The sequence below is a fragment of the Prunus dulcis genome, chromosome 1, assembly GCF_902201215.1.
Source record: "Prunus dulcis chromosome 1, ALMONDv2, whole genome shotgun sequence".
Lineage (NCBI taxonomy): Eukaryota > Viridiplantae > Streptophyta > Magnoliopsida > Rosales > Rosaceae > Prunus > Prunus dulcis.
The window spans coordinates 25503855-25529141 of NC_047650.1; the positions used below are offsets into that span (position 1 = coordinate 25503855).

The following is a 25287-nucleotide window of genomic DNA, read 5'->3' on the forward strand; positions in this document are numbered from 1 at the left end:
CAAAAATAAATCAGGAAGGAAATATTTTTTGGTTTGTTTTATTATTGGCTTGTAGGAGATTTGACCTTCTTACAATTCTGAGAGGAGAAATACCACCAAGTCAATACTTAGTTGATAGATAACAAAGATGTATGAAACACAAGAAAGAAAGAAAAACATTTACACCCACCTTTTTTTTAAGTTATAATGAAAGTACAATCACTTTTTTTTTTTTTTTCCTTAAATCCATATGATAGGAAAATTCAATATTTATGGGAACTATGTTCCTAACCTAGCAATATATTTAAAAGCTAAAGATAGTTTGGTATTTACACATTAAGGAAAAGAAGACACTACCATTACCATAGAGTAAAATGTAAGGCTGGAAATGTTGGTAGAGAGAAATTAAATCCCATAACCCTAAATGGATATCTTGGAAAATGTTCTGTTTTTGGCTTTTAGCCTTAAAAGACAAAATTACTAGAGGTACATTTATTTAATTATTATTAATATTTTTTGGAATATCAACTCAAATTGACTATGCATTAAAACAAAAACAAAAACAAAAACAAAAACAAAATGACTTTTATCTATTTATTATTCACTTTTGTTTTTGCTTGTGTCTCTTCCCTTCATTAAGCAGAGAATCTAGGACACATGGATTTTCTGTTCCTCTGTAAAAGAATAGAAAGCGAGAGAGAGAATCGGGTGTTTTTTACTTTTTTGATTTTCATCTTCTTTCTATCGGATTGTATCCGTTTACTTTGAAGAGAGAGGTGTATTTGTATGTTCGTTTTGTCACGATCATTGGATGCACGTGGAAGCCCAGAAGGTAAATTCCTTTTCAACTTCTAGTGAATTTTTTTATTATAATCAGTAAATAGATTTTAGAGTTGTAATGTGATGATACTATAAATATATTATATTGTAATTTCGTGTTGATACCCATCTTCCACCTTCGTCAGTTTCTTACTTCTGTGCCACCACCTCTCTCTTTCTTCCTCCTCCTTCTTCTTCTTCTTCTTCTTTTTCTTCCTTTTCTTCTCTGTAAGCATCTGTTTCTTCTGTCCTTGTTCTTATTATGCCTTGCACTGCTGTTTGTTGCAGTTTCAGTAATCTTAGATTGCATGGCATTATGTATTTCTTTTATGTTAATAATCTTTGTGTTTTCTAAGTTGCTTGCTGTAATGGGATGTGAGTTTTTTATTCTTTTGTGATCTGGGTATGCCTGCTTTTTCTGTGAAATTCATAAATTTAGTAGCTTTATGGGTTTGAACCCTTTGATCTTCAGATTACGATCATCATACACTTTGGTTTTATCGCAGTGTTGAACTCAATTAAGACTCCAAGCGCACAGTGATTGTTTTTTAGTAATTATGTTTGATGAGCCCTGATGTTATATGAAATTCATCCGAATTATGAATTTTGTGGACTGTAAATGGTAAAGATTTTTAATCCCCTGAGGTATTTCAATGCCCATAAGCTGCAAGTGGACGGCTATATCATGTTTACTCTTCTGACCAATAATTGAAAACTTTCTGTTGCCCAGATGGTTGTTATATAGTTTTGCCTGATCTTCCTTTTTGGCTAAAAATTTAAAGGTAACGTTGCGTTTATTCTTTTTATTCTGTCTAAATTTTGATCCTTTTCTTGTCGCAATAGTGCTGTTAAACTTGTTGGAAGCATGGCTCTTTCCGGAGGTCACAAAGATAGAGAGTTGAGAGTTCATGAAAGTTTGGATGAGCTTAGCACTGATTTGGCAGACTACATTGCTGAACTATCAGAGGCATCAGTGAAGGAGCGGGGTGTCTTTGCAATTGCTTTATCTGGTGGTTCTCTCATTGGCTTAATGGGGTATCCATGCTTTCCTTTCCACATCTGGTTTCTCTGTTTTATGTTTTTTTGTGTTAATGTGTAATTTTTGATGGAAAAACAGGAAACTCTGCGAAGCTCCTTATAACAAGACTGTAGACTGGGCCAAATGGTACATATTTTGGGCTGACGAGCGTGTTGTGGCAAAAAACCATGCTGATAGCAATTACAAGCTTGCAAAGGATCGCCTTTTGTCTAAGGTTTGTATGGCTATTCTTCTGTCTTTTTTACTTTCCCAGCCTATTGTAGGCTGTATTTTGTTCTTGAAGTAACTGAGTCGAAGGAAAGAACCTTGCTTTCAACTTGATGCCTTTCTTATTTCCAATCTCTCTCTCCTTCAAAAAACCAAATGATGGGATGAACCTTGAAGCAGTTCTTCCTACTTTACTCTCTAACCCTGTTCACATTCCATCCTTATTTTGGTCCGTTCTGTTTGCTCAATTATGCTACTTTATGTGTGTCAACTCCTTACACACTGATGAGCTGCGCTGTGATGTAGTACCCAACAATTGTGAACTGTATCTAAACTGCTTATCAAACTTATCCAGTCAAGTTTCTTGTATAACGAGACTCTCTATCTGTTGCTGATTTCTGTAGTTTCACTAAATCTCCATATCACTTTTGGAACTACGCCATGTATTGCAGCCATCTTCTGGTGCAGCTGTTCAAGTTTGTCTGGTCATTATTGCATCTTAAACACCAATCTATTTCATAGCTACTACAGTAAACCTTCCTTTTAATGGAACTGTTTGGTAAGATGGATGTTTATCTGTTTTTAAAGGCTTGAAACATATGTGTTTAACTGATCCTAAATAGCTTTAACTGTGCTTTACTTGGGGTTGAATGCAGATTCCTTTTTCGCCCTTCTGCCCATCTAGGACTATCGTGATAGATCTTTCACCTTTCTTCTCATGCTCTTGACATTTCCAGCTTGAAGCTTGTTACCACTGCATTAGTCTGTGTTGCCCAAGACAAAGCTATCTTGGGTGACTTTTCCTCACCTTGTACTGGATTGCTACCGTCTAATGATCCCAATCTAAGGAAATGATATATGATGAAAAATAAGATTATTTGTTCAGCATCTAGGCTGAATTAGTAGAGAAGCTTGAAAGATTGTAAAAGGAAAGCCTTTTGCAAAGAGTTTTGATGGTGCAGAGGCACTACTGTTGATAGAGTGCAACTTCTGAACCGTATGACAATTTATTTCATTTTGCCTTACTTTAGTCATGATGTGATGCGTTCTACCATTGTCATTAATGAATCTTGCTGTTTTAAATGGGATTACACATTTTATCTCTCACCTAAGGTAGGGAAGAGGAATCACCTCTATATTTTTAATACAAATTTCTCTAGTTGAATTTCACCAGGAAGTCTGTAATAGAGGCGGTTTGTTGGCTTGCATTTTCTAATATGGAATATATTACATACAGTAAGTAGTTAATCTAGTATCATGTTATAGTTAATCAAGCTATATAAGCTGCACCCCTTTTTATTATTCTGTGGCCATCATCTGCATACTGACGTGCACTTTAGCTGATTGCTGAAAGCCATCAGGACTATATTGCTAGTTTTGTGCGCATAATATCCTTTATTATTAGAGAACAGATGGACACAAACTTATTACAATCTTCTGTGGATTGTGTATTACTATATTGGAACTGAAAAGTTATGAAGTTTGCCTTTTTCTTTCATTGAAAAGCTTTTAGTTGTGAACGGTGGCTAGATCAGTGCAGTGTTTATTTTGATTTTGGTAAATTTTGGTCGTCCATCTTTATGCTCATACTCATTTTCATATCATGTTTGCAGGTACCTATAATTCCCAGTCATGTGCATTCTATTAATGACACAGTGTCAGCAGAGGAGGCTGCTGATGATTATGAGTTTGTCATTCGTCAGTTGGTGAAATCTCGTGTGATCAGTGTGTCTGATATAAGTGACTGCCCCAAATTTGATCTCATCCTCCTGGGAATGGGGCCTGATGGCCATGTTGCCTCGCTATTCCCTAACCACTCGGCACTTGAGGAGAAAGATGAATGGGTTACTTTTATAACTGATTCCCCCAAGCCTCCACCTGAGCGAATCACATTCACTTTGCCCGTCATCAACTCGGCATCCAATGTAGCTATAGTCGCGACCGGTGACAGCAAAGCAGAGGCTGTGCACTTGGCAGTCGATGACGTGGGATCTGACTCCCCATCAGTGCCGGCAGGGGTTGCCCAGCCACTGAAAGGAAAGTTGGTGTGGTTTTTGGATAAGGCAGCTGCCTCAAAACTTGAGGGTTCCCAATTTTCTGCATAGGGTCGAAATCTCATCATGTCCAAGTGTATGTTTGTATGTAGTGGAGGGATTCAACACCTGTGATTCTATTTCGTTTTCGTTAGCCACCTTTTGTTCAAGCTTTTGGGCTAATCTCCCCATTTTGCCTTGCCTTCCTCTCTGGTTTAGTGGGGTTTGGAGAAGTGTGATTACTATCCTTTTGTAAGAAGAGGTCAATAAAGTTGGGGTCTTAATGCAAAAGCCATTTCTGGTTCTATTTGCTTATAGGAATGGCTCAAGGTCGATGGATGATGTTCTCATTGGTAAACCAACCCATGGACATTTTGAAGAGTAGCCTATTGATATTCAGCAAAGGTCTTGTTTTTTGGCCCCCTGGTGCTCTGTAATTTTCTCTACTTTCGGTTCTCAATTTTTGGTCAATATCTCCATACAAATGGACCATAGAGGGCATTATTTATATTAATTAAGAAGCGAGGGCCCCACCCAAATGATGATTATATTGTTCTTATTTGCTCTTGAGCTCTTAAACATAAGATCTTGAACATCTCAGATAGGAATTAGACAAGATCAAAGGTTTTTCTGATATTATATTATATTTTGTTTATTAAAAAAAAAACTTGAAAGTTGTCATAATTTGCATTCTTTTTTCTTGAGGAATGTTGGGTCAGTCTAGCAAAATTGGGTATACGTGTGGGTTACCACAACTTCTGAGCTTGTGCTAATTGTTTGTCTTACGAAACGATAATCTCTGGATGGAATATTGATCTGTCCCTCTCATAAAAAACCAATCTGGTTTATATAAAATCCCTCACACTGTTGGTGCAGTTTCTAGCATGACTTGAGCTGCATATCTCAACAATTTGGACCACACATTTTAAATAATCCTGCTTAATTCTTTTATTTTTATTTGTTTTTTGATAATACAAAGCTACTTAACCCTACCCCTCATCAACTACACATAATTAATTAATGAAAACTACTTAACATCTCCAATCTTTTTCTGAATAAAGTGACATAGGGAAGCGTGCGGAATGCATACTCTACTGGGATAAGATTAGGATGATATAAAATGTTCCCAGTCTCCATAAAATATTTCACTTCTGTGACAAAAAAAAAAACAAGAAAAAAAGACATTGAAAAGGGCCTGGACAGTTTGGATTATAAATGCTACATGACTACATTAGTTCACTCTACAAGAAAAGTAAACCTTTTGGCCCTGTGTAATCTTGAGGTCTACAAACAACACAATAAAATTCTATTTATCAATGGAAACTGCAAACTGCAAACACAACCTGGATTTTAACTTACACTCTCTAGTGTGCGATATTCCATTTCTGTTAGAGACCTTATACCATCTGGATCAGGAACCACTTCTTCCGTATCCTCTTTAGGAGGGAAGCCGCGTTCTCGCCCGAGCAACCATTGATCAATGACCCCACAATCAATTGCATACTTGATTGCGTGCTCCAAATATTCTTTATCAGTAATAAGATGTGGTTGAACTGTCAACATTCTCATGAGAGCTGAAAAGAAGTCACGAAAAAAAAAAAAAAAAAAACACTTAGGAAAACTGGAAATTTGTCTTAAATGATATAATTAGTGCCTTCTTTAAACACTAGGAGCTCATAAAATTGGGAGATATACATTTAAGATTATAGAAGTGATGCTATATCTTAATGACAAGAATATGATTATATGCATCAATGAATTTCTGCATAATGCTATCCACTAAGAAGAGAAAACGACAGGTTCTTTAGTTCAATTACTGTGTGCAACGGAAACTTGAGTGCCCTAAGCCAATAGCTGGAATCTAAATCTTACAAAACAGCACTTATTTAAAGAATAAGCCCGCCAGGGACTAGAGGCTTGTATCTACATTTCTTAACTGAGCCACCACTATCCCCAGAAAGAGAATAACTATAATGGACCACTACAGGCTTCTCCTGAGCACTAGAGGCACAATAAATGGTTCTTATTTAGGAGTTCTGGCAGTTGTCACCTAAATGCAGGGCCAAGCAGGCCCTACTCTCATGGTGAAAGCACTAGTAGATATAATCATTAGAAAAAATAAAAAATCAATAGATATGCAGATCACAAGAGTGTACCCGCCACAATGCCATCTCCAGATGCTGACATATCAGACGTGAAAGGAGTAATAGGAGGATCCTCCATCCCATTAATAGCACCATGGTGCTCCTTTGTGTAGTAGTGAATCTTAGAAGTCCCATTTGTCACAAACAAAACCTTAAGATTTTCATGCCAAAGCGGTGCAACCACTTCTGGTGTATGATGGACAAATTTTGATCTGTCATTATTTTTGGTGTCAAATTCCTCAGAGGGCTGGATCCCACAAATAAACTCAAGCTCTTGCTTGGTAACCTCAATAATATCAGCAAGGTTCCACACTTGCTGTATGAACAACTTTGTTTCTTCGCAAGAATGCCATAGTAGTAATGGAAGGTTTACATCATAGAAAATAACTCCTCCTAATTTCTTCGAAATCTTGATTGCTTGCAGTGTAGTTGATCTCATATTTTGATCAAGCATAGAATGCGTGCTGAAGTAAAACATCTTTGCCTGCACCACAGATTGTTAAAAGCCATCCATGACTTCTCTAATCATAGAAGTAACTAATGAATCTAAAGTTTACACACTCAGTTAAATAAATTTAGATAATGTCTAATGGCTTTTGTTTTAAATTCAATGATGATTAAATCAAAACAAACTGATTAAATGGGACTGAAAGCTTTTACCTCCTTCAGCACATCAATGTTGATCTCTGACTTTGATAAAGAATCCTCAGCACAGGGTTTGACACAAGTCAATCTCAAGCGAGCCCTTTTACCAATCTTCATCTGTGATACTGCAGTTGCCCTTTTACTATCAATGCGAACAGAACGAGTTTGAACATTGTTGACATTCATATAATATAGCATGGCCTGACCATATTCATCATCCCCAAGTTTTCCCATGAAAGCAACCTTGCCACCCAAGCTTGCAAGAGCAATTGCAACACTGCCTGCAGATCCCCCAGGAGACCTAATAAATTTTTCAGGAGCCCATAATGCATCTTTCTTTCTTTCATGTATTTCATAATCTATAAGTCTGTTGGCTGGCCTTCCTGAGGGCACAAAAGCATGTTGTGCAGCCCCAAAGCAACAAACAAGAGGAGGCCAATCATAAGTACAGCTAATATCCTCTCCCTCATCTATTTCCAATTCTATGTCTTCCGTATTCTCATCCTTCATATCCACAGTGAATGTAAACTCCTCAGGCTCACTAAGTTCAGCTTCACTAACCTGCTCCTCAACATCATCTTTCTTCTTAGTTTTTCTCCTCCGTACCTTCTTCTCAGTTTGTTCTTCCTCCGTGCTTGTAGACGCAGATGCCGCTAGATAAATTAAATTGCAGGTTTAGCACATACAAGATAGATTTTTAAGTAACAAGACCTAAAAGAGCAATAAGGAGGACTACCTTTCCTACGAGTTCTTCCACGCGGTTTCTTGGTATCTTCACTAGATGCAGAAATGATGCTTTCCTCACTTGAAGCATCTGTTTCGGCTATTGTTTTCTTTCGAGTTCGTTTGGGAGTCCTAGATGTGTTTTTCTTCACAACAACCTCATCTTCATTGGATGCCTCTACAGCTGAGTTCTCTGAGTTAATCTTTTTCGGGACAGCAGCAAGGCCCCGCTTTTTACTATGTAATCTAAGACCCTGAAACTGCACAAAGTTCAGTGACGGGCTATTGGGCCAATCCAAATGGCACCTGCAAATTTTAATAAACAAGTTGACTATCACAACCATTACCATTCATTTGGTAATTGAGCTGAAGGAAGTGTAAGAAAAAAAAATTCTTTGACGAAGACTATGAAGTGCAATTCATAATTGTAGGGTTTTAGAGGTTTAAGAAAATTCTAGTTTTTTCATGCCTTTTACCTTAAAATCCATCAAGAAAACTCTATAATTATCCAAACCCAGAAAAGGTTTCTCATTTTTTTCATTTCTGCTCAGTTGGGATAACCATTTGAATTAAGGAGCAAAGGAACCACATGGTTTTAAATGAAAAGACTAGATTTTCAACAGAGAGATAGAGAGAGAGAGAAAGAGAACCTGGGTAAGAGGAGAAAGTGAGTGAAAGAAAGAGATGCCATCGACAGAGCTACCAAGAGCTCAACTTCTTCGTTGCCCAAGTAATTCCAACTATTGGGTGTTGCTAGTATTAGGCCATGAGAGAAGTGATAAAGTGTGCGGGTTTGAAGGGTTGCAAACTTAAAAGTGTCTTCACTGTCAGTAAACAAGTCCAAAGAGCTTAGCGGGAGAGGAAATAGGTAATAGGATGAGAACTTTGCACGTGCGTAGGGCGTGCAGGTAAGAAAGCCAAACGGCGCCGTATCGTTCCTAATAATTAGGCTCCAGGCATCTTTGGACCATTTTGTTCTCCAACTTGTCCTATTGCTTCCATGTCTGAATATCTGTTTAACGTTGGATCGCAGTTGATTTAAGGAACTGTATCTAACTTAAATCCTCTTCTACTAACACACATAATAAACACACGGAAACCATGAATAACAAACACCTCACACAAACAAAAAACCTTTCAACGGTTTTACCCAAAAAAAAAAAAAGACAATCCATCATCTATAAGAAATTAAGAATCTGGTATTTGTTTCGTTAGCAAAGTTTTACAAGAAAGCTTGACAAATTACAAGGATTTGATGGAAACAAACACATTTTTCTCTCCTAATTTTCACTTGGGGGCAGTGGAACTAGTCATTCTGTTTCAAAACCTCTGCTTCAGCCCTTGCCATGGGGTCATCCTTCATCTCGATTTCCTCTTCTTTTTCCCCCTCTCGATCCTCTGTCTTCTTTTTCCTGTGTAACTCTTCCGCAGCCTGCATGGCAGCCCGGTTCTCGGCCTGCATACGCTGCATTTCCTCTTCTTGTTGCTGCCTCTCAAACCATGTGTCTGCATCTGCCCAGACTGTAATAGAACAAGAACATAAGTTATTAATTAAATTTCAAGCTTGATTGCAAATGCAGCTTACCTTCAAAGAAAGAAGGATTTTAAGTAATTCTAGTTCAGTGCAAGATCAAGTGAACTTTTGCTCAAAGATGTTATTCAACTGTTTCTAATTCAATCTTATCCATCTTTTTCTATCAACCTCAACTATATACACTTAAGAGTTGCATTCTTCTGTTGTTGCCTAATTTTCATAACTTCAACGAAAGTTACTTCTAGCACATTAACGTACAAATTTCCTTTACCAACCATAACCAATAATAGTAGGAAATTCACAGAGCTTATCAACGACTCTAAGAAGAAACACCTAAGCCTATTTGACTGCATCATAGCCAAACTGAATCCTAAAACCCTAAACCCCAAAAGTAGTAAACAAGAACAAACAAACCCATACAGACTTAATAACAAGAACAACCAAACCCAACAGAGCATCAATCACAAACCCTAACCAAAATTCACACCAAGACTAAGAAATCAAACACCCAATTAATCAATCAACCAAACCCATCTAAACAAATCAAGCAACAATCAAATCTACAAACACATACACAAAATAAATAAGAATTTTTTTTTATAATAACAATAATAATGTAAAGAGAGGAGGAGGAGGAGGAGTAAAAGGAAAAAGGACGTACTGGGCTGAGCGGCCCAACCCTGTTCACCACCCTTGATTTTCTCTGGGAGGGCATAATTGACGGTGAGGACACGGCCGTAGAGCTCGGCGCCGTCCATATTGTCCATGGCGGAGGATGCATCCTCTCTCTCCAAGAATGTGACGAAGCCAAAAGACCGGTGCTTCTGTGTGGCTTGGTCCAGCGGCGTCTTCACGTCCTTGATGTCCCCAAAGGGTATGAACGCCGCGTGCAGAATCGACTCGTTCACCTCCTCCGCCAACCCTCCTACATACAGCGTGTTCTTCTGCACTGCTTGCTGCGCCATTCTCAAACCTCTGCAATTTCAGATTTTAGATTCACTTCTCTCCCTCTTCCTTCTTGTTCCTCCTGCTTCTTTTCGATTTTCAGTTGGGCCTCTATGCGTCTATATATGAGAGAGAGCTTACAGGGGGTGTATTTAATTAAGAATTTTAAATAATATAAAAAAGTTTTGTGGTATTTTATTAAGGTTATTGGAATTTTAAAAAGAAAGTGATCAAATCTAATGGTATTCAATTAAGACTTTAAACAAAGGTTACGGTATTCAAAATTTAGCTAATTTCAAAGAATTTTTTTAAAATATGGAATTATATGGAATTTTTTTATTAGGACGTATAAATACCAAACTCTATCTCAGATGAGAGTACTGTGGTATCTTTGTTTGAACGGAGAGAAGCTACATATTGAAGGTTGCAATGAGACCCATATAAATCTTGCAAAATAATAAGAGCTAAATAAGGAAAATGTGGAAAATCCATTTGGTCCTTTTTCTTATATGAAAAAATTCATTTCATCCATTCAAATCTTATAAATTTTATGATATAATTTTTTAAAATTCATAATTAAAAATTCTTGATTTATAGAAATTTATAAATAAAATTCTATAAGTAATTACATTTTTCTTAATTTCACTAGACTTTTTTTTTTATATCCCTAAATAGGTTTTTAGACTCTCCCTACTAGGACTAGGAAAACCGCACTGCCCCAATACTTTTATTATTATTAAAATATATTATAAGCCCATTCTTTTTTAATACATAGCAATATTGAGGGAGGCAGATTCCGTATTTGAAAATCTCTGATGTAAGAGTAACTGTTTTTAATCATTTGAGCTACACAACCCCTTATTATTCTTAAAAATAATAATACAAATTAGTATTGGGTGTTGAAATAATTCTTGGGTGCATTTAGAAAAGCTATTATCAAAGTCTTGCAAGAATAATCATTATCAAAGCTTGGGCTTCTCTTCCTTTCTACAATAAGGAGTTTAGAGTGAAGAGCTTATTTAAGGGGTTCAATCCCATCATCAAACCACTTAAAATGTTTAAGTCTATTAATTTTCCCACATTTGTTGATGGTGAGATTGAATGCCTCAAAGAAGCTCCTCACTCTCAACTCCTCGTTATAACCTTTCCGGAATATTAACACCCCAACTTAACAAATCCCATGAATCTCTTTAACTTTCTGCATTATTCAACAAGACAATGGCGACCAAAAAAAAAAAAAAAAGACACGAGACATTGATTCCCACCAATTTCAATGACATACATCTACTAAAAATTTGTAAATGTCATATTTGAAATCCGTACATAAATCTCTCAATCAAAATAATATGCATATTCTCTCCCCAATACTTGTGAACAACAATGGCCTAGTTTCCTCAGCGGCTATTGTCTCACTTATTCAAAATTGTGAGGACTTTCCTTTTGAGTGGTAACAAATGGGCAAAATTGTATTGAATCACTTCTTGCGCAAGTAGAAGAAGCCAACAACCACAGAGATGCCAACAACGGCCACAGGAACAGCCCAGTATTGCTTCGTCAAGTCCTTGATCTTCTGAGGATAATCAACTGCTTGACATTCACAACCATTACGATTCATTTGGTAATTGAGCTGAAGGAAGTGCAATTAATAATTGCTTTGATCTTAAAATCCATGAAGAAAACTCTAGAATTATCCAAACCCAGAAAAGATTCCTCATTTTTCCATTTCCGCTCATTTGGGATTTCCATTTGAATTAAGGAGCAAAGGAACCACATGGTTTTGAATTAAAAGACTGGGTTATCAACAGAGAGAGAGAGAGAGAGAGAGAGAGAAAACCTGGGTAAGAGGAGAAAGTGAGTGAAAGAAAGAGACGCCATCGACAGAGCTACCAAGAGCTCAACATCTTCGTTGCCCAAGTAATATAAACTATTGGGCGTTGCTATTAAGCCATGAGATAAGTGTGTGGGTTTTAAGGGTTGCAACTTGGAAATGTGTCTTCACTGTCAGTAGTAAACAAGTCCACGAGCTTAGCGGGAGGGGACATAGGATGAGAACTTTGCAGCCGTGCAGGTAAAAACACCGAACGGCGCCGTATCGTCCCTACTAATTAGGCTTTAGTCATCTTTAGACCGTTTTATTTTAGTTCTCCAACTTGTCCTATAGCTTCCATTCCATGTCTAAATATTTGTTTAACGTTGGATTGCAAATGATTTTTGAATCGTTTTAACGCACTGTATCTAACTTAAAGCCTCTTCTAACACACATAATAAACACATGGAATGGAAACCATGAAAAACAAACACCCAAAAACCCCTTCAAGAGTTCTATAGAAGGATAACTCATCATCTATCTCATTAAGAATCAGGTATTCGTTTCGTTAGCAAAGTTTTACAAGGGAGCTTGACAAATTACAAGGATTTGATGGAAACAAAAGCATTTTCCTCTCATAATTTTCAATTGGGAAGCAGTGGAACTAGTCATTTTGTTTCAAAACTTCTGCTTCAGCCCTTGCTATGGGTCATCCTTCATCTCGCTTTCTGTCTTCTTTTTTCTGTGTAACTCTTCCGCAGCCTGCATGGCAGCCCAGTTTTCAGCCTGAATACGCTTACATTTCCTCTTCTTGTTGCTGCCTCTCAAACCATGTGTCTGCATCTGCCCAGACTGTAATGGAACAAGGAAAGAAGTTATTACGCATCCATTAAATTTCAACCTCGATGCAAATGCAGCTTACCTTCAAAGAATGAAGGATTTAAGTAATTCAATTTAGTGCAAGACCAAAGTGAAGTTTTGGTCAAAGGTGGTCTGGCTTCATCTTCAAAGATGTTATTCAATTGTTTCAAATTCAATCTTATCTATCTTTTTCTATCAACCCTACCTATAGGAGTTGCATTCTTCTGTTGCTAAATTTTCTTAACTTCAACCAACCAAAGCTACTTCTATCACATTAATGTACAAATTTCCTTTACTAACCAAACCAATGATACTAGGAAATTTCCAAAGTTTATCAATGACTCTAAGAAGGAACCTAAGCCTATTTGACTGCATACCCAGATTTAATCCTAAAACCCTAAACCCCAAAAGTCCAAACCAAGATCGAAAAAACCCATACCCACTTAAAACAAGAACAAACAGAGCACCAATAACAAACCCTAACCAAAATTCACACCAATACTACAAAATAAAACACCCCAATTAATAAAAAAACCAAACCCATCTAAACAAATCAAGCTAACAATCAAATCCACACACACACAAAACAAATAAGAAATTTAATAATAATAATAATAATGTAAAGAGAGGAGGTGGAGTAAAAGGGGAAAAAGGATGTACTGGGCTTTGTCAAGTCCTTGATCTTCTGAAGATAATCAACTGGTTGATTCTTAGAGGTTATACCAAGTTCCGGGATAGCTGAGGAAGTGGTGTCAAGCTCCCTTGCAGTATTGCTATCCCGAGCATCTTCAAAATCTTCAGCGGCATCTCTTCCTTTAATGAAATTAAATCAACAAGTCATATCAAGATTTTGTATTTGTATCTACATTGTTGTTTTAGAAGGTTATCTGAAATAAATTCTTCACAGTGCAATCAAATAAATCGGGATATTATCCAAAAAGGAAGCTTAAAACTATACCAGTTGCAGCAAGGACTACTTCGTGTCCACCAGGGCGATTGTCCAAGTATGATGACACAGCGTACACCTGTGATTAACAAATGCACTAACATGTAAATATGGGAGGAGACAGATTTCATTTCTTCTTTCTTGTGGTATATGATATAATGTGCAACCATGATCAGATTAATAAGGTCTATGACAACTTACAGTTATCCATAGTGAAATCAAACAGAGAAATCAAACAAGTAATGAAAAAGTAAAGTCAAAAGTTATTGTATACACAATCAAACTGATCCCTTGAAAACAGATTTCACATTGGGAAATCAAGACATTATTCGGATGATAAGAAAACCTCCGATATTGATTGACTATCATCATTCTGAGGATCTGCATATATTCCAAAATTTGGATAGTTAAGAGAGCAAAGACACCAAGATACTGACCAAATCCCAGAGAGAAGCCACTTGGAAATTTATAAATACCAAAGCACAGTAAGCCAGCAACAAGTGGATATTTATGCTTATCAACCAGTTACAACATTAATAGAACACAACAAGCATAATAATCTATATGCTTATAGTATGAGGACTATTCATATGCAATCTAAATATGGTCATGAAAGCTGTTAAGAAACTTGCAAGATAGAAAAACCAACACACATACAGATCAACCCTGATGACAATCTACCCAGATTATATAAGTAGATGACAATCAATATTTAGTTTAGGAGGAAAATTCTCATCCCAACCATCTTCCATTAGAATTTCAAAGTCAGTATGCTTCAATCCAAATGCAACAACTATCAGAATATTAGGATAGGTAATAGCACTGCAACCATCTCAATAAATAAGCAAATCTAAACAAAGAATTTATAAATGATAATCAGTCAAAACACTAAACAACTAGCAAATCTGAAGTCATCTAAGGCAAATTACTGTTGATCAACATCTACTTTACTTGGGCATATACTTTTCCGTTAAGCTCATCCCAAGCTTCTACCCAAGTAACCATGGCATCTGCCAGCCTAAGGAAGTATGGGTCAATCTTGCCAAGCTTAGCCTTGACTTGCTTTGACAGTTCGATGTAGCATTTCTGAACAGTAGTGCATTCTTTTGTAAGGACTGCAAACTGGAAGAAGGGGATCAGCTCTTCTTGCCAGAAGATACCATAGTACTCCTTTTTGAGGTTAACAAATGGATTCCTGGCTTTGCTGTGCCATATGTAGGGCAGACCAGTCTTGACGCCATACCCCAAATGGTCACATATAACCTACAGGCATATTGATGCGATTTAAGTTTCATCCTCATGATGATCAAAATGTTCAAAGTAAATTGACAATCGATAAATCCAAATACTTCCATCATCGAGAAAGTAGAAGTTAATCATCACAAAGTAAAGACTATATTTCTGAGGTTATCATCTCAACGTCTGTAGGTAGTGACAGGGATGTTGGCATATCCTGACAAATTCTCTTAATAATCAAAACCCCAAGTTGATGTGACCCTAGAAACAACTTTCTAATTCAATCTTATGATTCAAACATCTCTATGGAGACACCTTGGTTATAAATCCAACTAGAAAAAGAAATTTAAATATAAAAAATACAAAACCACCAAGGAAGAGTTGTTTATTTGATATAGAATAGATCTAACAAGCTCTCAACAGACATAAACAGGGTGTAAAAAAAAGAAGCAATTCAAATTACCTTCATGCACCAGCCAGCCCACATATCACCATATCTTCCAATTGGCTGACCATCGCCCATGAGTCCAAAGTACATTGCTGGTCCAATCAGTTCACGGTTGAATGCCAAGTTCATATCACACATAGGAAATAGAGTTCCCTTGGGTATGGTCAGAACTGCATCAACAAACCTGAAAATATTTAAGAAGAAATGAAGAGGCAATTAAACCAGTTTAAAAGGAAAAAAAAAGGGGGAAAAAGAAGCATACAATCGGTAATTTGGGATCACTATTTTATACCTAGTGTTCCTTTCTAGAGGATTAGCAAGCTGGGTGGGAGCATCATAGTCAGGGATGTTGAGCCAGAGGCCATGAGAAACAGCTGTAGGTACACCCCCACGGAGACTAAAAGGATATCCAAGGAATAAGTCTGCGTCTTCTCGGTATGGATCATAAAGAGTGTTGAAAAATAAAGGAGTTGATGGATTTAGCAGATTCTTTATATGTTGTTCGAGTGCATTGATCTCTTTCCCTGATGGGTCTTTGGCAACCTGTATAAAAAGATACAGATATGAGCACATATGAGATTATGAAAACAACAGATTGATAGAAATTGGGCAATTGTGACAAACACAGATCAAAGACAATATGCTTACAACAGATTATTATATGATGCAAATGCCAAAACCCCAATATATATATATATATATATATATTCTTTTAAAACTCCTCACAGTTTGATCACCCAAAACGCAAAAATTGTCAAAAGTGTTAAACAACAAACCAATTGAACCGAGAACATTCAACAAGTCCAAGCACTTGCACAGAGAGAGAGAGAGAGAGAGAGAAAGAGAGGGAGCTTACAAAGCAATCTTCGTCAATGGTAAAGATGTACTTCTTCTTAGAGACCAAGTAGCCAAAGCAGCGACAAGCAGAGTCCTTGAACGAAATGCAAGAGGCCTTGGGACCCAGAATGCGGTTGATGTTGTTTCGATTGTAGAGCTCACAGTTGAAGCCATCTGGGACCTTGATGGTCCTTGATGGGTCACCGTCCTGGACTATGATCAGGTGGTAGGGCTCAAAGTACGGCCTCCACCTCTCCAAGAAGTCAAGGTTACGAATTGCGGGGATCACAATGTCAAGCTCGGCCTTCAGGATTGGCGTAGGCTTGACGTCGACGAAAGCTCCTGCCATTGCTGTTGAAACGCAGAGAGAGCCTACAGTTTCAGAGAGATGCTCAGCAAACGCAAAAAGACACTGAGAATTGAGAAACGGATGAACTGGATTTGACTTCACCAAGAAAGTGGAGTTTGTCTTTTACTCTTGTTATATCCGTTGCAATTGGAGGACAAAATGCGGAAATCCTTAGGTACTTGCAAGCACCAAGTACATAGGGCAATTTCAAATTTTAAAATAGAAATTTAAGTAAAAATAAATCAAGCTGTTAAGGGCAATTGAAGGTAACCAGTTACAACCCAATTGGTCTTAAAGGATATCCATGAACAGAGTCTGCGCCTTCTCTGTATGGATCATAAAGAGTGTTGAAAAATAGAGGAGTTGATAGATTTAGCAGGTTCTTATATTTTGTTCGAGTGCATTTATCTCTTTCCCAGATGGGTCTTTGGCAACCTGCATAAAGGATACAGATGTGAACACATATGAGATTATGAAAATTTCAATAATAACAACAAGAATCACATATAATATTCTTAACAACAATACACTTGTTTTGAAATAAGACAAAACCCAGATCAAACACAATATGCTTAACAATATACTAAACAACAGATGATTATATGCTCCAAATACAACAATCCCAATAAAAAAATCCCTCACAGTTTTATCACCCAAAACCCAAAAATTGACAAGTGTTAACAACAAACCCATTATTAACCCAGAACTCCATATCCTAAAAAACTTCAAGATCGGACCGATTGAACCCAAAACATTCAACAAGTCCAAGCAATCACACAGATAGAGAAAGAGAGGGAGCTTACAAAGCAATTGTCGTCAATGGTAAAGATGTACTTCTTCTTAGAGACCAAGTAGCCAAAGCAGCGGCAAGCAGAGTCCTTGAAGGAAATGCAAGAGGCCTGGGGACCCAGAATGCAGTTGATGTCGTTCCAATTGTAGAGCTCACAGTCGAAGCCATCTGGGACCTTGATGGTCCTCGACGGGTCACCGTCCTGGACTATGATCAGGTCGTAGGGCTCGAAGTACGGCCTCCACATCTCCAAGAAGTCCAGGTTTCGAATCGTCGGGATCACAATATCAAGCTCGTTCTTCAAGATCGGCGTAGGATTGACATCGATCAAAGCTCCTGCCACTGCTGCTCAAAATGCAGAGAGAACCTTACAGTGGCACTGTACTGAGAATTGAGAAACGGAGGAATTGGGTTCGTCTTTGTCTTTTGACTCTATTTATATCCGTTGCAAATTGCAATTGGAGGATAAAATCGACCTTCAGTCAAATTGGTCGACGGAAATATCACGTTGGTTGCACGTGCAAGGGCAACTCAGTCAATTTCATAGTCTTGTAATCACATAAGCCCAAGCTAGGTTAATGGATTAGCGAATCCGAACTGGGCCAGCCCACAACCAAAATAAAAAGCGCGGTGCTTCAGACTGGCTTGGTCCGGCGGTGTCTTCGCGTCCTTGAAGTCCCCATCCTCGGCCAGCCTTTTTTTTTTTCGTTTTTTCTTTTTTTTTGATACATAGCGAAATTCAGAGAGGCGGATTCTGGATTCGAAGATTTCGATTGTAAGGGTAACTGCTTTTAAGTTTAACTATTTGAGGTACAAACCCCTTACTCCCTTACTCATCATCTCATTTCGGAAAGAAGAAAAAAAAAGGTATTGGGTGTCGAACTCAATTCTTGGGTGCGTTTAGAAAAGTTATCATCTTGCAAAATTTTGTGGTATTGGGTGTGTTGGAAAATTAAGTACTTGTAGCCACCCAGCAAATTGTAGGACCATTATCAAAGCTTGGGCTTCTCTCCCTCTTCTCAGCAGGGTAATAAAAACCCAACTTAACAATATTCCCATGAATTTCTTTAACTTTCTGCATTATTCAGTCAGACAATTGATTCCCAACAAGGAACAATTGCAATGACATACATTGACGGGTTTGGGATTCCTTATTAGTATAGGATTCTCAGATATTTAGGTTTGTTTTCTGTTTCAAATAAGTCCCTACTATGCAGGGAGACTTGTTTATTGTTTTTGACTCTTTCTTATGCACGTTACCTCGTTTCTGTTAGTGTGAATCGTGGGCTGTATTTCAGCTGTTTGTTAGTTCATGTAAGGCTATATAATAGCCAAAGGTTGCTGTTCAATAAGAAGTCATTCAATCCAGTTCTTGCGTTTGAGTTATTTGCTTTCTTGTTCCCATTCTCAACACACATCTCCTTAAAATTTGTAGGTGTCATATTCGAAATCCGTACATAAATCTCTACATCATAATATGCATATTCTCCCCAATACTAGTGAAATTTTAAAAACAAATAATGGGCTAGGTTTCTCAGTTGCTATTCTCCTACTTATTCAAAATTGTGAGGGCTTCCTTTTGAGTGGAACAAAGGGCAAAATTGTATTGAATCACTTCTTCCGCAAGTACAAGAAGCCAACAACCACAGAGATGCCAACCACGGCCACAGGAACAGCCCAGTATTCCTTTGTCAAGTCCTTGATCTTCTGAGGATAATCAAGTGGTTGATTCTTAGAGGTTATCTCTGGGGAAGTCGTATCAACATCAAGCTCTCCAATGCAAAAGGCTCCCATGAGATCCTTTGCACTATTGCTATGCCCAGCATCTTCAAAATCTTCTGTGGCATCTCTTCCTGCAATGAAATTAAATCAACAAGTCATATCAAGGTTCTGTATTTGTATCTACATTGTTGTTTTAGATGATTATCTGAAACAAATTCTTGAGGGCGCAGTCAAATAAACGAGAATATTATCCAAAAAGGAAGCTTAAAACTATACCAGCTGCAGCAAGGACTACATCGTCTCCACCAGGGTGATCGTCCAAGTATAGTGTCAAATCGTACACCTGGGATTAACAAATGAACTACATGTAAATATGGGAGGAGAGAGATTTCAATTTTCTTTTTCTTGTATGGTGTGCAACCATGAACAGACGATATGGTCTATGACAAGTTCTAGTTCTCAAAAGCAAAATAAAACAGAGAAATCAAACAAGTGATGAAAAATTAAAGTCAAAACTCCTTATATACACAATCAAACAGATCACTTGAAGACGGATTTCACATCGGGAAATCAAGACATTATTTGGATGAGAAGAAAACCTCTGATATAGATTGGCTATCCTCATTCTGAGGATCTGCACATATTCCAAAATTTGGGTAGTTAAGAGAGCAAAGACACCAAGATACTGAGCAAATTCACAGAGAGAAGCCACATGGGAATTTATAAATACCAAAGCACAAAAGAAGGTTACATCATTAACAGAATACAACAAGCGTAATAATCTATATGCTTACAGTATGAGCACTTTTCTTCTACGATCTAAATAAGTTCATGAAAGCTAATAGGAAACTGCAATGATAGAAAAACCAAAACGACCCTGATGACAATCCACCCAAATTACATAAGTAGATGAAAAACCAATATTAACTTTAGGAGGAAACTTCACCAAGAAAAGAGAAACGCGCAGCAATTGGAAGAAATAGGGCATATTCTAATGTGGCACAAATTGTAGTAAATAGTAATCTTTCAATGAAATAGATTATGGGTTTTCCAGGTAATATTCCCAAGTCTCACTCTTTGACCTTCCATGACCTAAAAACATAGTGAACAATAACATTTTGAAAGAGCTTGAACCTCCTGAATACAAACTACCCAAACTTGCTACGCCTTCTTTACAATATCATATAACATTAGCTACAGAGCAGCAAATACAATACAATCAACGATAGAGAGCCGATAGAGGCAATACAGATCTGAAAATAAAGTAATCAAGCATACCCATGAAGAAGAACTCAGGAGAAAGAAAAAAGAACTAAGGAAGGTGAGGTTCTTGCGTTCAATTGATACAAACAAAATACTCGCTCAATGCCCATGAAGATATCAGATAGCATTATAAACAGAGAAAAGGGCACCTTGCCATCAATGACGACCCAGCAGTTGTCTTTGCTGTTTTGCTTGGAGACTTCTTGCATTGTAAAGAGCTTCGTCAACGTCGGCATCGTTGCGGGTTTGGTCAACAAAGTTCAGAGATTCTTGCCTTCTTGGTCTTCACTCTTTGGCTTTGGGTACGACTACCAGATATTCTCTTTTCCTGATTTTCTCTCTCTGCGTTCGTTGAATCTTGGTTGGGCTATAACCTCTGTTAAAACCCAATTGCTTAGAGCAACTCCAGCGCAAGGAGTTTGGCCCGGGCAACAGGCCCCTTGCAGCCCAAGTGTCCCTCCAGCGCAGCCAAAGCAGCCCGGGCAAGCTGCGGGTCCCACAAGCCCGGGCAGGTCCAAAAGCGAAAATCGACTGGGCTCGAGCCCGAGTTAGGTGACGTCAGCGCTGACGTCCCGAGTTATGTGACGTCAGCGCTGACGTCACGACGACGTCAGCGCACGGTAAGTTTAATATTTTTTACCGTTGGCGCGTGTATTACATGCAGGCTCCAACGGTAACCTGCCACGTGTCAACACCGGGTGGCTCCGATTGGTTTTTTTTCCAGAAATCCTACGGTTCTCATTTTTTTGGCCAAAAAAATTTAAAAAAAATTCGAAAAAATTCTGAAATTTTTTTTAAAAAAAATACCAAAAAAGTATGTATTTTTTCCCTATAAATACCAAACCATTTTATCTACTTTCAACACCAAATCTTCATACAATTTCTTCTCCATACAATATTTTCTACTCTCCACTCACATTATTCATTTTCCACACCAAATCTCCATACAAACTCATCTCCTTCCAATATTTTTTACTCTCTACTCATATTTTCCACTTTCCACACCAATTCCATACAAACTCTTCTCCTTCCAATATTTTTTACTATCCACTCACATTTTTGTACTACTTTCCATTTGTAGAAAATAATGTGTTTTGTAAAATCTGAGAAATGAAGGAATATATAAGAGATGGTGTGAGAGGAGTGCTGTTGATGGTGTAGTTTTATAGAGGGATTCAGAAGATAGAGATGACACGTGGTACAATTTTAGAGGGTGAAAATCTTATCTGAAATCTGAGATCACTATTTGTAAAAAAATATTTGAAAATCTTATCAGACATGGGACACGTGGCACAATTTTAGAGGGTGAAAATCTTATCTGAAATATGAGATTATAATTTTTTTAAAATATCTGAAAATCTTATCTGACATGGGACACGTGGCACAATTTTAGAGGGTGAAAATTTTATCGGAAATCTGAGATTATAATTTTTATTAATGAATATCCGAAAATTTTATCTGGAATAAGACACGTGGCAACCGAGATTCACATCCGAAAATCTTATCCGAAAATTTAATTACAAAAGATTATCAAAATTAATGATTTAAAGTATAAAAAAATAGGAAATAAAGTACAATGAATAGTAATTGCCCTAGACTTTACCCTCATGAGTGGAACCACAAATGGCAAGGCTGACACTATTCACATAAATAGTGACAGCCCTTGCTTGCCCTTGCCTTAGACTTTGCCCTCATGGGTGGAGTTGCTCTTATAGGCAAGGAAAGAGAAAGAAAGCAACCAAAGATAAGACTAGCGTGCGGAGGAAGTTGTTTGTTACTGTGTCAGTAGGGTGGGCCTAAAATGAGGCCCAACTCTGTACAACCGACAAACCAACCCATAGTTGTATAGTTTTTTTCTGAGCGAAAGGGCAAAAATAAAAATAAAAATAATAATAATAATAATACTTGGTATATTGTTATGGGGGGATGGGGAATCGATCCTAGGATATGGGTCGAGTGCACAGATAAATTCTCTTAACTATTTGTGCTACAAACCTTTCCCTTAATTATAACTTTTAAATAAAAAAAATTCATCCCAACCATCTTCAATTAGAATTTCAAACTCAGTATCAGTATACTTCAATCCAAATGCAACTATGAGAATATTAGTTTATAAAAAATATATAAATAATTAAGAAAAATAAAATGGGTAGTTATATTCCATAAAAATAGGACTCATTATCTGATTTTGTGTTTTATTTAAATTTTTTTAATATGAAAAATACATATAAATTTACCATATTATCTTTATTTAATTAATAATTTAATTTTTAATGTTTGCATTAACCAATGGCATTTTCTGGTAATTTGAATGTTTCACATTCTATGTATGTATTTTGCTTTGCTTTACATATATAGATGAATTATAACTATGTAATTAAAGAGTTATTAGAAAATAAATCGTAGATAGAGTTCTTATTAAGTGACAATAAGAGAGTAAACCAACCCATATTCTATGCAACCCATAATCAGCTAAAATGCTTTTCCTCCTTAACTTTTTAGTCGTGAGACACAATTAGGTTCCGTCTCAACCATCTTCAATTCAAATTTCAAACTTAGTATGCTTGAATCCAAATGCAACAAGTATCAGAATATTAAGATAGGTAACACCACAACCATCTCAATCAATAAGCAAATCCGCCCTCTCCTCACCCTTCTTCATCCCAAGGGAAAATATAAAAATTTGTAAATGATATTATAATAATGATAATGAATCAAAACACTAAACAACTAGCAAATCTGAAGCCATCTAAGGCAAATTACTGTTGATCAACATCTACTTTTCCGTTAAGCTCATCCCAAGCTTCTACCCAAGTAACCATGGCATCTGCCAGCTTAAGGAAGTATGGGTCAATCTTGCCAAGCTTAGCCTTGACTTGCTTAGAGAGTTCGATGTAGCACTGCTGAACAGTAGTGCATTCTTTTGTAAGGACCGCAGATTGGAAGAAGGGGATCAGCTCTTCTTGCCAGAATATACCATTGTACTCCTTTTTGAGGTTAACAAATGGATTGCTGGCTTTGCTGTGCCATATGTAGGGCAGACCCGTCTTGACACCATATCCCAAATGGTCGCATATAACCTACAGGCATTTCGATGTGATTTAAGTTTCGTCCTCATGATGATCAAAATGTTCAAATAAATCATCAAGAAAGTTACTAGGTAATCATCACAAGCTAGAGAAACTATCAGTCTGTAAGTTATGACTGGGATGTTGGCATATCCTGCCAAAATATCTTAATAATCAAAACCTCAAGTTGATGTGATCCTAGAAACAATTTTCCAATTCAATGTTATGATCCAAACATCCCTATGGGGACACCTCGGTGGTAAATCCACCTAGAAAAAGACCTAACAAACTCTCAGTGGATGTAAACAGGGTGAATCAAAACGAAGCAATTCAAATTACCTTCATGCACCAGCCAGCCCACATATCATCATATCTTCCAATTGGCTGACCATCACCCATGAGTCCAAAGTACATTGCTGGTCCAATCAGTTCACGGTTGAATGCCAAGTTCATACCACACATAGGAAATAGAGTTCCCTTGGGTATGGTCAGAACTGCATCAACAAACCTGAAAACATTTAAGAAGAAATGAACAGGCAATTAGGTAAAAACTGGCTTGTCAGTAGTAATTAGTCCAGTTTAAAATAAAAAGACAGGGAAAAAGAAGCATACAATCGGTAATTTGTGTAATTTGGGATCACTATTTTATACCTGGTGTTCCTTTCTAGAGGCTTGGCAAGCTGGGTGGGAGCATCATAGTCAGGGATGTTGAGCCAGAGGCCATGAGAAACAGCGGTAGGGACACCCTCACGGAGACTAAAAGGATATCCACGGACAAAGTCTGCGCCTTCTCTGTATGGATCATAAAGAGTGTTGAAAAATAGAGGAGTTGATGGATTTAGCAGGTTCTTTATATGTTGTTCGAGTGCATTGATCTCTTTCCCAGATGGGTCTTTGGCAACCTGCAAAAAGGATACAGATATGAAAACATATGAGATTATGAAAATTTCAATAACAACAAGAATCACATATAATATTCATAACAAAATACATATCAGACACTTGTATTGAAATAAGATAAAATCCAGATCACAGACAATATGCTTAACATCAGATTATTAAATGATGCAAATGCCACAATCCCAATAAATAAATAAATAACCCATTATAGTTTCATCACCCAAAACGCAAAAATTGACAAAAGTGTTAAAACAACAAACCTATATTATTAACCCAGAACCCCATATCCTAAAAAACTTCAAGATCCGAGCAATTGAACCCAAAACATTCAACAAGTCCAAGCAATCAGAGAGAGAGAGAGAGAGAGAGAGAGAGAGAGAGCTTACAAAGCAATCGTCGTCAATGGTAAAGATGTACTTCTTCTTAGAGACCAAGTAGCCAAAGCAGCGGCAAGCAGAGTCCTTGAAGGAAATGCAAGAGGCCTTGGGACCCAGAATACGGTTGATGTCGTTTCGATTGTAGAGCTCATAGTCGAAGCCATCTGGGACCTTGATGGTCCTCGACGGGTCACCGTCCTGGACTATGATCAGATGGTAGGGCTCGAAGAACGGCCTCCACATCTCCAAGAAATCCAGGTTTCGAATCGTCGGGATCACGATGTCAAGCTCCTCCTTCAGGATTGGAGTAGGCTTGACGTCGACCAAAGCTCCTGCCATTGCTTTTGAAACGCAGAGAGAGAGAGAGCCTACAGTTTCAGAGAGATGCCCAGCAAACGCAGAAAGAAAGACAGTCAGTCAGAATTGAGAAACGGAGGAATTGGGTTCGAGTTCACGAAGAAAGTGGAGTTTATCTATGATAGTATAGCCGGGCGGCTATACTCGTAATTTAAAAAAATAAATAGTATCGCCGGGCGGCTGGGCGCCTAATCGCAAGGGGGTCCTCTTTTTTACGTGCACAAATAGTATAGCCGCACGGCTATACTCAGTTTTAGA

General features: G+C 37.5%; 6 protein-coding genes across 13 annotated transcripts; 1 reads left to right on the top strand and 5 right to left on the bottom strand.

Annotated features, from left to right (window-relative positions):
- Positions 1-689: 689 nt before the first annotated feature.
- On the top strand, positions 690-4716 carry LOC117613884 (probable 6-phosphogluconolactonase 1). Of its 2 annotated transcripts, none has more exons than XM_034342493.1 (4): positions 690-811; positions 1642-1833; positions 1916-2051; positions 3658-4716. In XM_034342493.1, exons 2-4 carry the CDS (start codon positions 1664-1666, stop codon positions 4147-4149), a joined length of 798 nt encoding a protein of 265 aa, XP_034198384.1. In that variant the 5' UTR covers positions 690-811; positions 1642-1663; the 3' UTR covers positions 4150-4716. The 2 variants fall into 2 exon arrangements, with proteins under 2 accessions (XP_034198384.1, XP_034198383.1); XM_034342492.1 differs by lacking the exon at positions 690-811 and adding an exon at positions 900-1026.
- Positions 4717-5261: 545 nt separating this feature from the next.
- On the bottom strand, positions 5262-8434 carry LOC117620611 (fructokinase-like 2, chloroplastic). Its single transcript, XM_034350734.1, has 5 exons — positions 8240-8434; positions 7603-7895; positions 6882-7519; positions 6234-6705; positions 5262-5651 (listed from the first exon to the last, which is right to left on the bottom strand). Exons 1-5 carry the CDS (start codon positions 8278-8280, stop codon positions 5428-5430), a joined length of 1668 nt encoding a protein of 555 aa, XP_034206625.1. The 5' UTR covers positions 8281-8434; the 3' UTR covers positions 5262-5427.
- A 308-nt stretch (positions 8435-8742) lies between these two features.
- Positions 8743-10236, bottom strand: LOC117614302 (peptidyl-prolyl cis-trans isomerase E). Its single transcript, XM_034343062.1, has 2 exons — positions 9785-10236; positions 8743-9110 (listed from the first exon to the last, which is right to left on the bottom strand). Exons 1-2 carry the CDS (start codon positions 10086-10088, stop codon positions 8896-8898), a joined length of 519 nt encoding a protein of 172 aa, XP_034198953.1. The 5' UTR covers positions 10089-10236; the 3' UTR covers positions 8743-8895.
- Positions 10237-12393: 2157 nt separating this feature from the next.
- LOC117616261 (probable UDP-arabinopyranose mutase 1) lies at positions 12394-25153 on the bottom strand. Of its 6 annotated transcripts, none has more exons than XM_034345513.1 (8): positions 16874-16976; positions 16223-16575; positions 15659-15909; positions 15382-15550; positions 14634-14945; positions 13695-13761; positions 13397-13549; positions 12394-12727 (listed from the first exon to the last, which is right to left on the bottom strand). In XM_034345513.1, the coding sequence occupies exons 2-8, from the start codon at positions 16550-16552 to the stop codon at positions 12672-12674; spliced, it is 1338 nt and encodes a 445-aa protein (XP_034201404.1). In that variant the 5' UTR covers positions 16553-16575; positions 16874-16976; the 3' UTR covers positions 12394-12671. The 6 variants fall into 6 exon arrangements, with proteins under 6 accessions (XP_034201404.1, XP_034201403.1, XP_034201406.1 ...); XM_034345512.1 differs by lacking the exon at positions 16874-16976 and adding an exon at positions 16675-16780 and having other exon boundaries at positions 16223-16577; XM_034345515.1 differs by lacking the exons at positions 14634-14945; positions 15382-15550; positions 15659-15909; positions 16223-16575; positions 16874-16976 and adding exons at positions 23108-23407; positions 23735-23903; positions 24047-24297; positions 24682-25153.
- LOC117616263 (UDP-arabinopyranose mutase 1-like) lies at positions 16874-17733 on the bottom strand. Its single transcript, XM_034345521.1, has 2 exons — positions 17356-17733; positions 16874-16987 (listed from the first exon to the last, which is right to left on the bottom strand). Exons 1-2 carry the CDS (start codon positions 17587-17589, stop codon positions 16925-16927), a joined length of 297 nt encoding a protein of 98 aa, XP_034201412.1. The 5' UTR covers positions 17590-17733; the 3' UTR covers positions 16874-16924.
- LOC117616262 (cytochrome b5) lies at positions 18762-20680 on the bottom strand. Of its 2 annotated transcripts, XM_034345520.1 has the most exons (4): positions 20343-20470; positions 19664-19698; positions 19341-19407; positions 18762-19195 (listed from the first exon to the last, which is right to left on the bottom strand). In XM_034345520.1, exons 1-4 carry the CDS (start codon positions 20344-20346, stop codon positions 18954-18956), a joined length of 348 nt encoding a protein of 115 aa, XP_034201411.1. In that variant the 5' UTR covers positions 20347-20470; the 3' UTR covers positions 18762-18953. The 2 variants fall into 2 exon arrangements, with proteins under 2 accessions (XP_034201411.1, XP_034201410.1); XM_034345519.1 differs by lacking the exons at positions 19664-19698; positions 20343-20470 and adding an exon at positions 20477-20680.
- Positions 25154-25287: the final 134 nt, after the last annotated feature.